The sequence below is a fragment of the Molothrus aeneus genome, chromosome 3, assembly GCF_037042795.1.
Source record: "Molothrus aeneus isolate 106 chromosome 3, BPBGC_Maene_1.0, whole genome shotgun sequence".
NCBI classification, from domain to species: Eukaryota; Metazoa; Chordata; class Aves; order Passeriformes; family Icteridae; genus Molothrus; species Molothrus aeneus.
Genome location: NC_089648.1, coordinates 81,199,040 through 81,211,681, shown reverse-complemented (window position 1 = coordinate 81,211,681; position 12,642 = coordinate 81,199,040). Strand labels below are relative to the sequence as shown.

Genomic DNA, 12,642 nt, shown 5'->3' with positions numbered 1-12,642 from the left:
ATCTTCTCCCATGCTGCAAAGATAGTTAACACTTTTATCAATAAACATACTGAACTTTTACAAATGAACAATTCAAAGTCCTCCATTATAGACTAAGGAAGAAAAAAAGCAACATGCAAACACTTTCATTGACATGAACTGCAGTTATGCCACAATGTTGGACAAAGCAAGCATTAACTACTGCTTAACTGCAATTACAGAAGTGACGACCACTTATTTCCATAAATTGAAAAATTTTGCTGGACTGAAAACTCTCATGCACTGAAAAATGGAAAATATACCCTTGCATTTGGTAACTCAGCAGACCATCCTGCAGCTTCCATGCAGCCCACCAGAAAAATTCACATATTAAGAACTCAAATATTGTGCCTGCTTTGCATTACAATGATTCCAATTTAAAGATTACTCTTGCTTATCAGATAATCAGGACATTAATTCTAGGAGACAGGAGATCAGACCAAGTACAACCTGGAACCCACTATCTCGTTCCCTACCCAAGTGGCTCTACAAAACAGCCACATTTCTGAATGAAATAAGTTCTGGCTATTTTACAGTGTATTGAAGTCTGCTGCAGGGAACACAAGTTACACTTCATCTCAAAATTCTCAGACATTGAGATCTAATTCAGAGTCCAACTGAAGATGTGGTGAAACGAGAACCACAGCTTCCTAAAAAAACCTAGAAGGTAAGGTGAACATTTTAGCTAAAAAGCTGCTGATCAGTGAGAATTAAGAAATGAAGGGTTATTTTGGACAAGAACCCCAAAGACAGCTAGGCTTTATTTTGACTCTTGCATTATTATTATATTTAGAAAAATTAAACTGCTTTACAAATAAAAAAAGCATCCCGACGAGGACGTGCCACAGAAAAATCACTTATTTCTAAAATTTTTTTCATTAAATTATCATATATATGACACACTATCCATAGAGCAGCTGCTGCCATAGACACCATTTCTATTCTGTTGCTTGAACAGGGCTTAAAAAACTTGCAAAGTGAATATTATGGATGTTTGACACATCAGGAAAGAAACATATAACTGGCTTGTCTGTAGATCAAGTAAGGTGGTCAGCCTAGGAAAAACATTTTTGTAGTATCAGCGTCTGTCAGGAAAACAAACAGGTAAAACTCTTGCCCAGCCTTCTGGAGGCCTCAGGATGACTATATTTTTTTCCACATACTTAGGCAAAAATTAAGGGCTGAAACAAACTTATTTGCAAAAACAATCTATGCAGACTTACCTTAAAGAAAAAAACATATCTACTTTTGAGAAGGATAATTTGAGTATTTTCATAAGGGATTTTTCAAAGATGGAAATATGGATACAGCACATCCTTACTAATTTATACTGTTTGTAACAAACTGCATGGTTGGCCAGGGGAATAATATTTAACAAAGCAGGATATTCCTCTGAGTATATTTCTCCAGTGATTTAAAACACATGCCTAAGATGATCTAGGTTGCCTAGATCTGCATTGATAGTTGAAGAAAATTACCACTCCTTCTGATCAGAAGAACAGAATGCTAAAGGTTTACACAGACCAAGCACAGATGTACCCTCTAACGCCTCTAATCCAGCAACTCTTAATTCTGGGGGAATTTGAGGTAAAGAGACTGCAAGAAGCAGCTGGGACTGTAAATGATGTGGTCTCCCTAATTTACCTCTCCATCACCATTGCTAGAGCCTGAACACTGGGATGGATGGACAGTGGGAGGCTGCAGGGCACCCCTTCAGGTCTCACAGACATTTTACCAAATAGACACACTTGATCACAAATGTACAAGGGTCAATTCTTTCATCCAACAGGCATCCAAAAGACATTTCAAAACCCTGAATTTTTAACTACTATGTAAGCAAGTGTCAGTAGCAACATTGCTACTGAATCTATAGTCATCCCAGAATATTGTGCTGGAAAGAATTCTACCCTAAGGGATAAATATTCTAAATAATAAATTCTTAACGGGGCTTTGGAGAGCAAACTGGAGTCTGATACCAAGAAAACAGGGGCACCTGTTCAGTTAGTTCCTCATGAACATTTAAATTTTTCCTGCATAACTGATTTTTTCACAGTTCTGCAACACTGTTTAACATTTCCCACTAACATTTTAAGCAATTCAGTAAGATTGAACATAAAACTATTAGAATAAATAGAATAGTAGTAGAATAAAGAGAAGTATCTATTTCACCTGCAAAATCAGCTGAGGCAGACTTCAACCCTCACTTTTTTAGTGGTATGAATAGCTTAAGTGACATTTCAAAGAGGAAGAAGACCCCTTTTAAAAACAGCTAAATTTCCTTTCAGTGGGGAAAAATCCCAACTAATTTAGCAGTAAAACTGGGCAATATGGTAAGAACAGAAACTAAACTATGTTCAAGTTGGGATGGAGAAGTAAAATAGTACTCTACAACCCCCTTTTTTTTTAACTTGCAGAGTAACACAATTTGTGCACTATTTTCTGCATCACGATTTATGAATCCAAACTAAACAAAACCAGCTGCAAAGACGTCATAAAAACTAATTTTCATTCAAGCATATGGAATCTATTTAACTTATTAGAAGTTATAAGTTAACTGAATGCATATAGTAAGTTCAAAAAAATGAACAAATAACTACTTTTCCCTTTAGTATTTGCTTCAGTGTCAGATTTTAGCTTGACTAAATTTCCTTCTTCTTTACATGATTAGAGTCAAATTCTGATTAAAAGCTTACATAATAAACAGGGCATATAATACAAAGTTCTATTACTTCAGTATCCAATTAATGAATCACATTTATTCCCTAGAAAAAGTGATTACATTGAAGAGCCTAAAGTTTTAAAATTGCACAATACTAAGCACTCAAAATTTCCACAAACATTCAAGGGACTGAAAATGAGAAAATGAGTGTTCTAAATTACTCTGCTGGATTGAGACATATTTTAGAGGATGACAAAAGTAGAAAAGGAAAGAGAAAATGCAAGAAAGACAACTAATGGTCGAACACTGAACATTTGTATTTAAATATAATAAATTATTTTATTTACAATAAAGAAGAATCAAAGATTCAAGAGAGCAAAATCCTGGAAAGAATTCAGGATCACACAGAATTATGAAGAGAGCAGAGACAAATACAGTTTAAACTTTACCAATTTAGAAAGGATCAAAATATAGAGGCCATTATCAGTACTGATAAGCAGCTGTTAAGAAGGATTCCCAGTGAAACTTGTCATGTAGCAAGTTAGGCCAAAAAAATTGTCTCTATACTTACTGTAATATCAGAAGTGGCTGATGGAATATGTGGAATGAACCAAGTGTGGAATAATTATTATTAAATGCTGCCAATTTCAGATATATAATTTTCTGAAATTCTGTTCATCATGTGAAGATACAATTAATATCTACTGGGCAGCTGTTACAACCCCTCCTCCTCACCCAAAAAAATAGAGTTCAGTTTATACACCAGAATATGCAACTGACAGTCCTGACACTCTCAAAGAAACCTCTATACAAATGTCAGAGGGAGCTCTGTCCTCACAATTATATTTCAGGTAGTGGGACATACGAAGTGTTAAAATAAGATTAAAAAACTTATGATTGCATTTATTACGTCTTTGCTATAAAACATATCTAACAGCTACCGTACCACATATTCAAGACCATATGATCCTTCTAAAAGTATTGTTACTTTTGGGTTTATATTAATTAGGTTTGGACTATTAAATTATTTTAGACTTTCTTTATTTTTGAATGAAACCCTAAGGTAGAACTTTTACACATATATCCTGAAGCCTACAGAGGGGTTCTAGAGAAGAAGTAACATCACCAACATCATGACAGGAAAAGAGAAGTGATACCCAAATAACTCATGCAAGTGTTAGAGCTATTAAAAACACCGTTCTCGCTTTTGAGTTTCATATTCTCTCACTTCTTAGATTTTTTACTTGAAAATGTTTTGGGATGGCTTGATTTTGTGGGCTTTTGGGTTTTTTAAAATAAATTTAAAGGCCAAAAAAGTAAGTAAAACACTACTGGATTTCAGTCATCTGTCTTCAGGGCATCAATTATGAATGAGCCTAACTTTGATCAGGTGACTGTGTGCATTAATGGAATGAACATGATGAAGCAATAAAATGTTATGTATGACATTTCTACTCAAGTTGAAAGGACTATAAGAGTAATTTTTGTACCTCTGTAAAAAGCCAACCTTAATGAGGTTGATTTGTACTGTGGATGGCCAAGGAAGAGATGGTACTTCTCTGTACTCTATTTGGAGACCTTCAATGAAATGCCAAATAAAATCTAAGTATTTAAACTCTGTGGGAACAGCTCATTTATAATAGCTTTCTCCTTTGTGAATTCAAAGTTCTAATTTAATATTTTAGTGATAAACATCCTGGAGTTCTTGAAACATCTGTGACTCTAAAGAATTTATAATTTCTCTTCCTCTCTACAGTCTCTTAGATATGGTAATATTTGCATGTTCATATCTAGGATTGATTGAGTGGGATACACCAAAAAAAAACAAACAACCTGAGCTAGTAGAGCAGCCTAATGAAGTAATCTATCATTATTACTAACATATTCATCCCTTTCAAACAAATTTTTAGCAGCTCTTGTTTTCTACATAGAACATGAATTCCTCACCTTTCAGGCTTCTCAGAATTGAGTCTCCACTTATATTGCCTCTGTAACCTCCATTATTTTCCCTTTACAGTTGTATTTCACTGTTCATCTAACACTTTTCCCCTTATTTATTTTCATTTTATTCCACATTTACTCCATAGCTCACAATCCAACTTACTTCACTTGTTCCCCTCTCTTTTGAAGTACAGAGCTTAGTACTGAACAGGATTTGCCCTATTTTATATCTGCCACCTTTAGAAAGCAAAAAGTAAGATGCTAAGCATTGAGAGGCAAGCCTGCCTCCAGCAGAATCAAGAGAAACTCCCTGCTGTGTTATGAATTCAAGATCTCACAGATTATACTTTCTCTTATGGTCTGTAGTATCTTCTTTCTCCAAGGACTATCCTGTCAAGTCTACTACCAAAAGAGTCTGCAGCAAAACTGAGAGAGAAGTAGAACAGGAGGCTACTATTCTAAATACTAAAATACAAGTCTTCAGGGGTTTACCTGACAAGAATTCTGGGGATTCCTCCAAGCTGCACTCAGAGGAATAATCAAAATCTCATTAACTGCTGTCCCATTTCCTTGGCCTCTCCTATGCGGACAGAACTGCTTCTTGTAAGATATCCAGTGGCAAGTTCCTTTAGTTGAATCTTACAACATTGCAGAGACCAACATGCTTACTGTTATATGGGTTTAACTCTGTATGAATACATACACTTATCTACAAAAGGAATTTATTGAAGAGACTTTTTTTTTTTAAACACACGAATTTCTGTGTGTATCTGGGGTTTTCCACACTGAAAGTAATTCATCCAGGATTTTTGCACTTGAAATCCTTCCATTTTGGCTTACATGAGGAACAGCAGGCAGAGGATGAAAAAATCTTAGGCTAGAATCAAACAGAACAATTAACAGGCCTATTTTTTGGCCTAATTTAAGCATCTGTTTAATTTTCTGAACTCTCTTTATGCCATACAAGAGTTTGAATAAAAATGCTGATGAGTCCCAAATTCAAAGCTTGGAGTCAGTAAACAATCTCAGATACTAAAAATGAAAGGTTATGCTTAATTTTTAAACACAGTAACTCATGCAATCCAGATAAAATGGAACTGTAGAAAACAAATTTCTTTTTCACTTGACTGTAACGTTTTGGATATTAGATTTTTGCCAAAGGTTTTGTCAAGACTAGAAAATTATTTCAATAGATCTTGAGTGGGAAGGGCACAGTGTTCAGTAACACAACAGCAAAGTTTAAGATTTTAGTCACAATTGATTGAAAACCCTCTTTTGGTCTTGCTTCACACAAAAGAGAACTGGTATTAAGTATGTCTCCGCTGGTTTTTAGTAAGAAATTTCAGAGAAATTGGAGCATAGAATTCCATAAAGGAGATGAGAAAGGTAAGAAAGTGCAGAATGAGTTCTTAACATCAGTAGAGAGTTGAACAAACCCAATTCCTGACACACCAGACCTAGAAAAAAATCCACCCCTTGTGTTTCTTAGTGCATGATACTAGAAACAAAAATATGTGAGGTAAATTTCAGCTACCAGGCTCACCTTGAAAAAAGCATGATAAGGAAGGAAGCAGAGCAGAGTAAACATGAGAAAAACTACAAGCAAATAAAGCCCTGAGGAGGGTGGTAGATGCTGGAATACATAACCAGTCGCATGTTCAAGGAAGTTTTGCTTTTTTTCCTGATTTACAATCAAAACTCACTTATGACCTGCAACCAGATCCATAAATCTCATGAAGCATCTGTGCAATGGATACCAAGACACACAAAAAATATTGTGCTACAAGCTGCTATCTGGAGCCACTGTCACAAAGGTTGACACCAACATTACATGCTTCATCTCTAAACTGTACTGGCAACTCTGCCCACTCCTCCAGGCCCAGCATAGAAAGATATTATAGAAGCCCAGTTTTTTATTTAATCTTTTTTAGCATGCATTCTGACTAATAATAGTCAAAATTAACTTAAAAAATGAAGCCTGTATCAAATCATTCATGGCTGTATTCACACTGCTCCAGCATACTGTGGCATGGTCACACTAAGCTCGGATCCAGCATTCAGCCTGTGGTTTTCCAGGCAAAACATAAGGGTATGTGTGCTCTAATGACAAGGCAAATGACAGATCCTTCTTACTGCAAGTATATGGTGTAAGACCACCACTGATCTTATAGTGGTTGTGTACACCAGAACACTGGTCTTACATTGTGGTTTGAAAAATTGTCAATACAATACTTTGCATTGACAAAAATGGCTTTTGTGATTCCTATTTGGTTCCAGCAGCAATCAAACCCTTACTGTCTAAAGGTTTCATGTTTTTCTAAACACTTAAGTAGTGTAATACAAAGAATATTTACCTTGCTATTTGCAGCCAACACACCACTCAGTGGGGTGTGGCCTTTATGTGACACATTTAGCACAGAAGGCCTAATTTACTCATTTTTGAGTTGTGTCCAATATGTGCGAGACAGGAATAGAAAAGTCTGCTCTAAAGCAAGATCCTCTAACTCAGCTGTGCTTTCCTGAGATGATGTGAGGAGTACTAATGCCAAGTATTCTCTTTAAACCTTTTATCTCTCTGTAACACTAAACATTTTCAAATCTCCATGCATATATATACACATGCACATAGGTAAAGGGCATTAAATAGCAGTAGATATTTGTAAGCACTAAGTACTGAACAAAATCAGACAGCAGATGACTGAAAACTGCTCATGAGCATGTTATCAGCTGTTATTAGAGCAAAAAACAAATTCTGGACATTGATATAATTCACATCCTGACAAAAAGCAGTGATATGCCTCCTATTCCTCCTTTAGTGATCCGGCTACCATACAAAGTTCTGGCATTCCAGCATCAGATAGAAACTGATTATGGAAAATTAAAAGACAAAAAGCACAAAGCCTAAAAGATTAAAACAAACTACAAAACCTTTCCAATTTAGTAGGGAATATTAATTATCAAAAAGTGTCCACAATAAAAAGTGAAATTAAATAATAAAATAATTACAAGGAGGAGTACTCATATTAAAATATGTAGCAAAGAATTAAAGGATGCTACTGAGAAGAAATTTAACACTCAGAAAACCTGTATCTTAGAAAAAAAATCATCTATAAATTTTGAACGCACTGATATGCCCTATCTTTTCAAGACCTGCCTAATAAATGGCATCTTGAATTTACCCTTTTTCTTTGGTTAAAATTTAATCTGCAAGGTTCAAACTAGACATCTGTGGCTAGAAATGAATGCTTAAAACTTATTATATGTCCTGCATCTGGTCAGGAAGCAATGTCATATACCCACATCTATAAAGCACCAAACTTGCAAATACATAATGGACAAATTTAACTTCCTCTTAAATAACAGAAAGGGGAACAAACTTCTGTAATAACCTCTTGCTGTATTGTAGCTCTCCTTGTCTTGACTTATACAACAGATAAAGAGTAGTTACACAGGCATCATGTAACATAATGAATTCGTATCCTTATGAAACAATAAATTACTCACACTAAATCAGTCCAGTGAAGACTAAAAAAGAAAAACTTACATGCAACATCAAATTTATATTCCAAAAGATTCAAATTCCAAGTATTATACCTTTGTGCAACAAAGGCTTTAGATGGGGGCAGGTGGGGAAAAACACATTCAAGCAGTACACAGGCTGTTACTCCATATGTGTTTGCAGGACTTTAATATATGTTTTAATCTATGAAACATCTGGGACTAAAAATCCAATTTATACCTTTTTTTAAAGATGGAATACTTTTAAGGCGTATAGCATAGTTTCTTCAATATAAATCTGCACAAAACTAACAGCATGAGTCTATCCTTTAGGCTTTTTCTAGAAGTATAAAATATGCAGAATCCTACCAGGCCATATTGCCATGGGCTGTGTTGTCAAGGTGACAGAGTAGCTCCAGGGTTTGAGTGTTGCTTGATGAATCATCAGGGGATTCATGACTGCCTGATTCCAATTCCTTCGGCATCCTCCAAACAGCAGCACATGTCATGACTTTAGTGTCTGAAGCTAAGCAACAGAGAATAATGTCAACAGATCATTGTATGGGAGATGCATTTTGTACACACTGCACCAACATTTACACAAATCTATAAGCAATGCACATCTGCTGTTTGAAATATTTAAAAATCTTATACCATGATGAATTCAAAGAATGCAGAACATGGCTACAGAGGCAGACCTCAAGTTAGCAGACAAGGTGCTGCAGAACTCATAATTAGCCTGTATTTGACATATGTCTTCCTGAACAAAAGCAAAATTAGGTGCTTATGAAAACTCTTTGGGACGCATGTTTTCCAAGTTTCATTTCCCATACTGATGTTAATGAATATGGCAAGTTACATTGCTTGATTCCTTAACAGTAAAGATACAGACATCATTTAAACACTTCTAACAGCTATCTCCAGTTTAATCCAGAGTGTTATCTCATATCCTTTACTACCAGCAACTGTTTATTGCAAAATTAGGTTTCCCAAGTAAGTATATGCCTCTAACCCCAGCAAATAAAAATGGCTTCCAAAAGAAAAACTGAACTTTCATGCATATAGCAAAGTATTACAATGTATGAAGAACAAGGCAACTGTAGATTGAAGAGAAAATACCATATGATCTGTGCACATATGGCAGTGCCCATCACCCAATATAGCAATTTGTAGCAGTGCAGAATGGGAGGAGACCAGAGCAGCAGTGCATATGTTCACACTGCTCCAGCCACTGGTCCAGGGTTCAGTGAGGATGAACGGGTCAGTGCGATCCACTCCAGTGGGAACAAAGGAACCAGCCACAGCCACGGTGAGCAAAAGCAGGGGGAGCAACTGCTGGCTGCAGGATGAGCTACATGAGGAGTCCAGAGGATAAGCAGCAAGAAATGATACATCTTCTCTTCTGAGGTCATTTTCCAGGCCTCTATCTCCAAGTACATTTTAGCTGATTTTAGTCAAGAGCGTGATTACAGAGCCGTGAGCAAACGCGACCAACTTCATCAGTGGAAAGGAAAGTGGCAGCAGCTGCATGTAATGAGAGTGTTTTCAAGAGGAAGCAAGGACACTGAAAAGGCCTTCTCAGGCTAAAATGATACTAACAGAGGAAAAAACCATGTATTATAAAGGTCACCAATCTGGATATTCTATATGGAAAAAGAGGCAGCCAAACAACACAGAATAGGACAAAAAGTAACTGATACATAGTAAGTCCTGAATACAAGAATGAAGAAATGTTTAAAATGCAGTCATATGAAATTAAAAAAAAAAAAGGTCATTATGTGAAACCTGGAGGGAAAAAAAGGCCATTTCTGCAACAGGAAACAGGGATAGGAGGAAGACTTTATATGAATTCAGAACACACAATCACTGGATATTTGATAGATTGTGCTGAGCACGAATTGTATGTATGATGTACATATCTGTTCTACAGTTATTTGGATATACAAGTTGAATACAGTAAAAGGAGACCATACATCTAAAGATGATAGAAAATCCCTTATTTATTAACACTTAATTGAACTTTTTCTAATTGTAGAGCATGCTAACTAAACAGCTATTTCTGAATCATTGCAGGCAAATTGTTTACTCTAGATCCACATGCCACTGAGGAAGAGAAGAAAGCAGCAGTGGATGGCTACCTTTCCTTAGCAAAGGGCAAACCAACACACAGTGTGCTTTGTACACCACGCAAGTAATAAATGACTTAAAGTGCAATATAGCTAAAGAAGGGGAGACTTATCAAACGTTTCACTTCAATGTGACAGACCAGTAATGAACAGTTTCTGGTAGATTATAACTACAAAAAGGTCTGTACCATGCATATAAAGCATTAGCCTTTCCACTATTATCAAGATCATGGCAGAGAATCACAAAAGCAAGTCATGGAAAACAAACTACATGCTCCTCAAGCCATCTTTCCTCTCCAGCACAGCACTGCAAGTCTTAAGACAACTTTAAAATGTCACGAAGAAACTTAATATTTAGGAAACAGATTAAAGAAAAAAAATAGTCTGCACAAAAAACACTTTTCAATACACTGATAGGTTCTACCTTCCCCGAGAATTACCTAATAGATATTATCTTTTTCTTTTTAGTTGAAATTTAACCTACAAGGTTTCAACTAGTAATCAGTGGTGAGCCCAATTCTTAAAATTTATGGTACAATCTAGGACATAATTAAAAATGATGAACCAACTATCACTTCTGAAGTAGTTTGGGGATGGAGGGGTGTAGTTTGGGTTTGCTTGGTTTGGAGGTTTGGTGGGTTTTTTAATGTTTTTGGGGGTGTTTTTTTGTTGCTGCATTTTACAAGCTAGCTAACAAATAGAAATTTTTATACAGCCAGATTTTTAAAAGGATAGAGACTGATTTTAAGTATTGTTCACTTTTGATAAATTTAAAATTACTTCTACTAGAACATATGTGAATATATGAGATGTGAATAATGAGATTATGAAGGCCATCTTACACAGCAGGTGTCTGAATACAGAAACCAAAAGGGCCCTTTCCATGGGCCCCTTCCTTTTCTCATGTGTGACATGTACAGCAATATCCAACATTGATGTTTCATTATCCTGGTTCAGTTTCAATTTGGATTTCTCATTTCATTTACAAAAATCTGCTGTTATTCCACTTTTCTTAAAATTCTCTGATAATTGTGAAGCTGCCCGTAAAACTTGCATGATCACCTCCTACACCATATCTTTTCTGAAAAGTTACAACAGACCACATTCTTATGGTTTCAACTTTTCTTGCTAGTGGATGGCTAGGTGGTCCCAAAATTATTTCAAACTGTGGTTGGTAAAACATGGAGCAAATGCATTAACATTTCAATACCCTGCATCTGTTCAAGAAGCAGTGAGAACATGTCATATACACACACCCATAAAGCACCAAACTTGCAAATATACAATGGACAAATTTAGCTTTCTTCTGAATACCAGAAAAGAAAAGAAAACAAATCCCTGTAATAAACTCTGTAGTACTGAGCTCTCTTTGTCATAAGCAAGAGAAATGAGTAATTACACAGGCACCATATAATATGAATTCTCATCCTTAACAAACAATAAATTACTTCCACATAGGCCAAATCAGTTGAGGGAAGACTGAAAATCAAAGACTGAAGGGCAACATCAAATTTATATTCCATAGAAAGACTGAAATTACAAGTATTGCTGCTTTGTGGAGTAAAGGTTTTAGATGAAGGAAGGTGGGGAAAAACATTCTCAAGACATCTTTCCTCTAACCACAGCACCACAATCTTAAAGACAGCCTTGAAATGGTATTTTAGCTTCTTCAAACTGGAGTATTAGCTCCTTGCACAATCAGATTTCCAGACTGGAAACCCTAAAACAACTAAACAAGCGTCATTTTGAAGACTGAAGGAGGCCAAAGCATGAGTGTATATGTATGTGTGTACATATATATATATATTGAGAGAAAAATCCCTCAGAAACTTGAGGTGATCCAGTCTCCTTTAACACTTTGGTGGTTTGAAAACTGAAGTACAAGTTGGTGCAGAATTTCGTGCACTTCCATGCCTGTTTTGCTTTACTGGGACTAGCGGTGAAGGATAAATTAAATTGCACATCAGAAAGGGATAACACTAAAAGCCAACAAGCACAAAACTTCGACACTCAGCACAGACATTATCCTCTGTTTTCAGATGGGTTTGATGATGATGAGGGAAGTGATACACCACTTTCCAGCTGCTGAATGTCCATCTATTTTGAACAACTGTATGTGCATTGCAAATATTCTCATTTTAAAATTTGGAGAAATTCTGGAATTAGATACATGGCTGAAATCTGTGGAACAAAGACTTTATTCAGAGCACTACTAACTTCTCCTTGGAAAGTTCTGACACTTTGTTAATTCCCAGATGTGTGAAACCAAAATGGAATTTCCAGAGCCATCCAGACAATTTTAGATATGGCTAGCCTTAAGGAAGGCTTAATTTACTTTTATATAAGGAACATTTTAAAATATACCATTTTCTCGTTTGTAAAAGAGAGGGCAAATCTAAG

General features: G+C 35.9%; 1 protein-coding gene across 1 annotated transcript in view; it reads right to left on the bottom strand.

Moving 5' to 3' along the window:
* EIPR1 (EARP complex and GARP complex interacting protein 1) overlaps positions 1-12,642 on the bottom strand; it is a 75,009-nt gene that overhangs the window by 29,780 nt on the left and 32,587 nt on the right. The window contains exon 4 of the mRNA XM_066547251.1: positions 8,486-8,642. Within this exon, the coding sequence (XP_066403348.1) occupies positions 8,486-8,642 (157 nt within the window). The remainder of the gene's footprint in view (positions 1-8,485; positions 8,643-12,642) is intronic.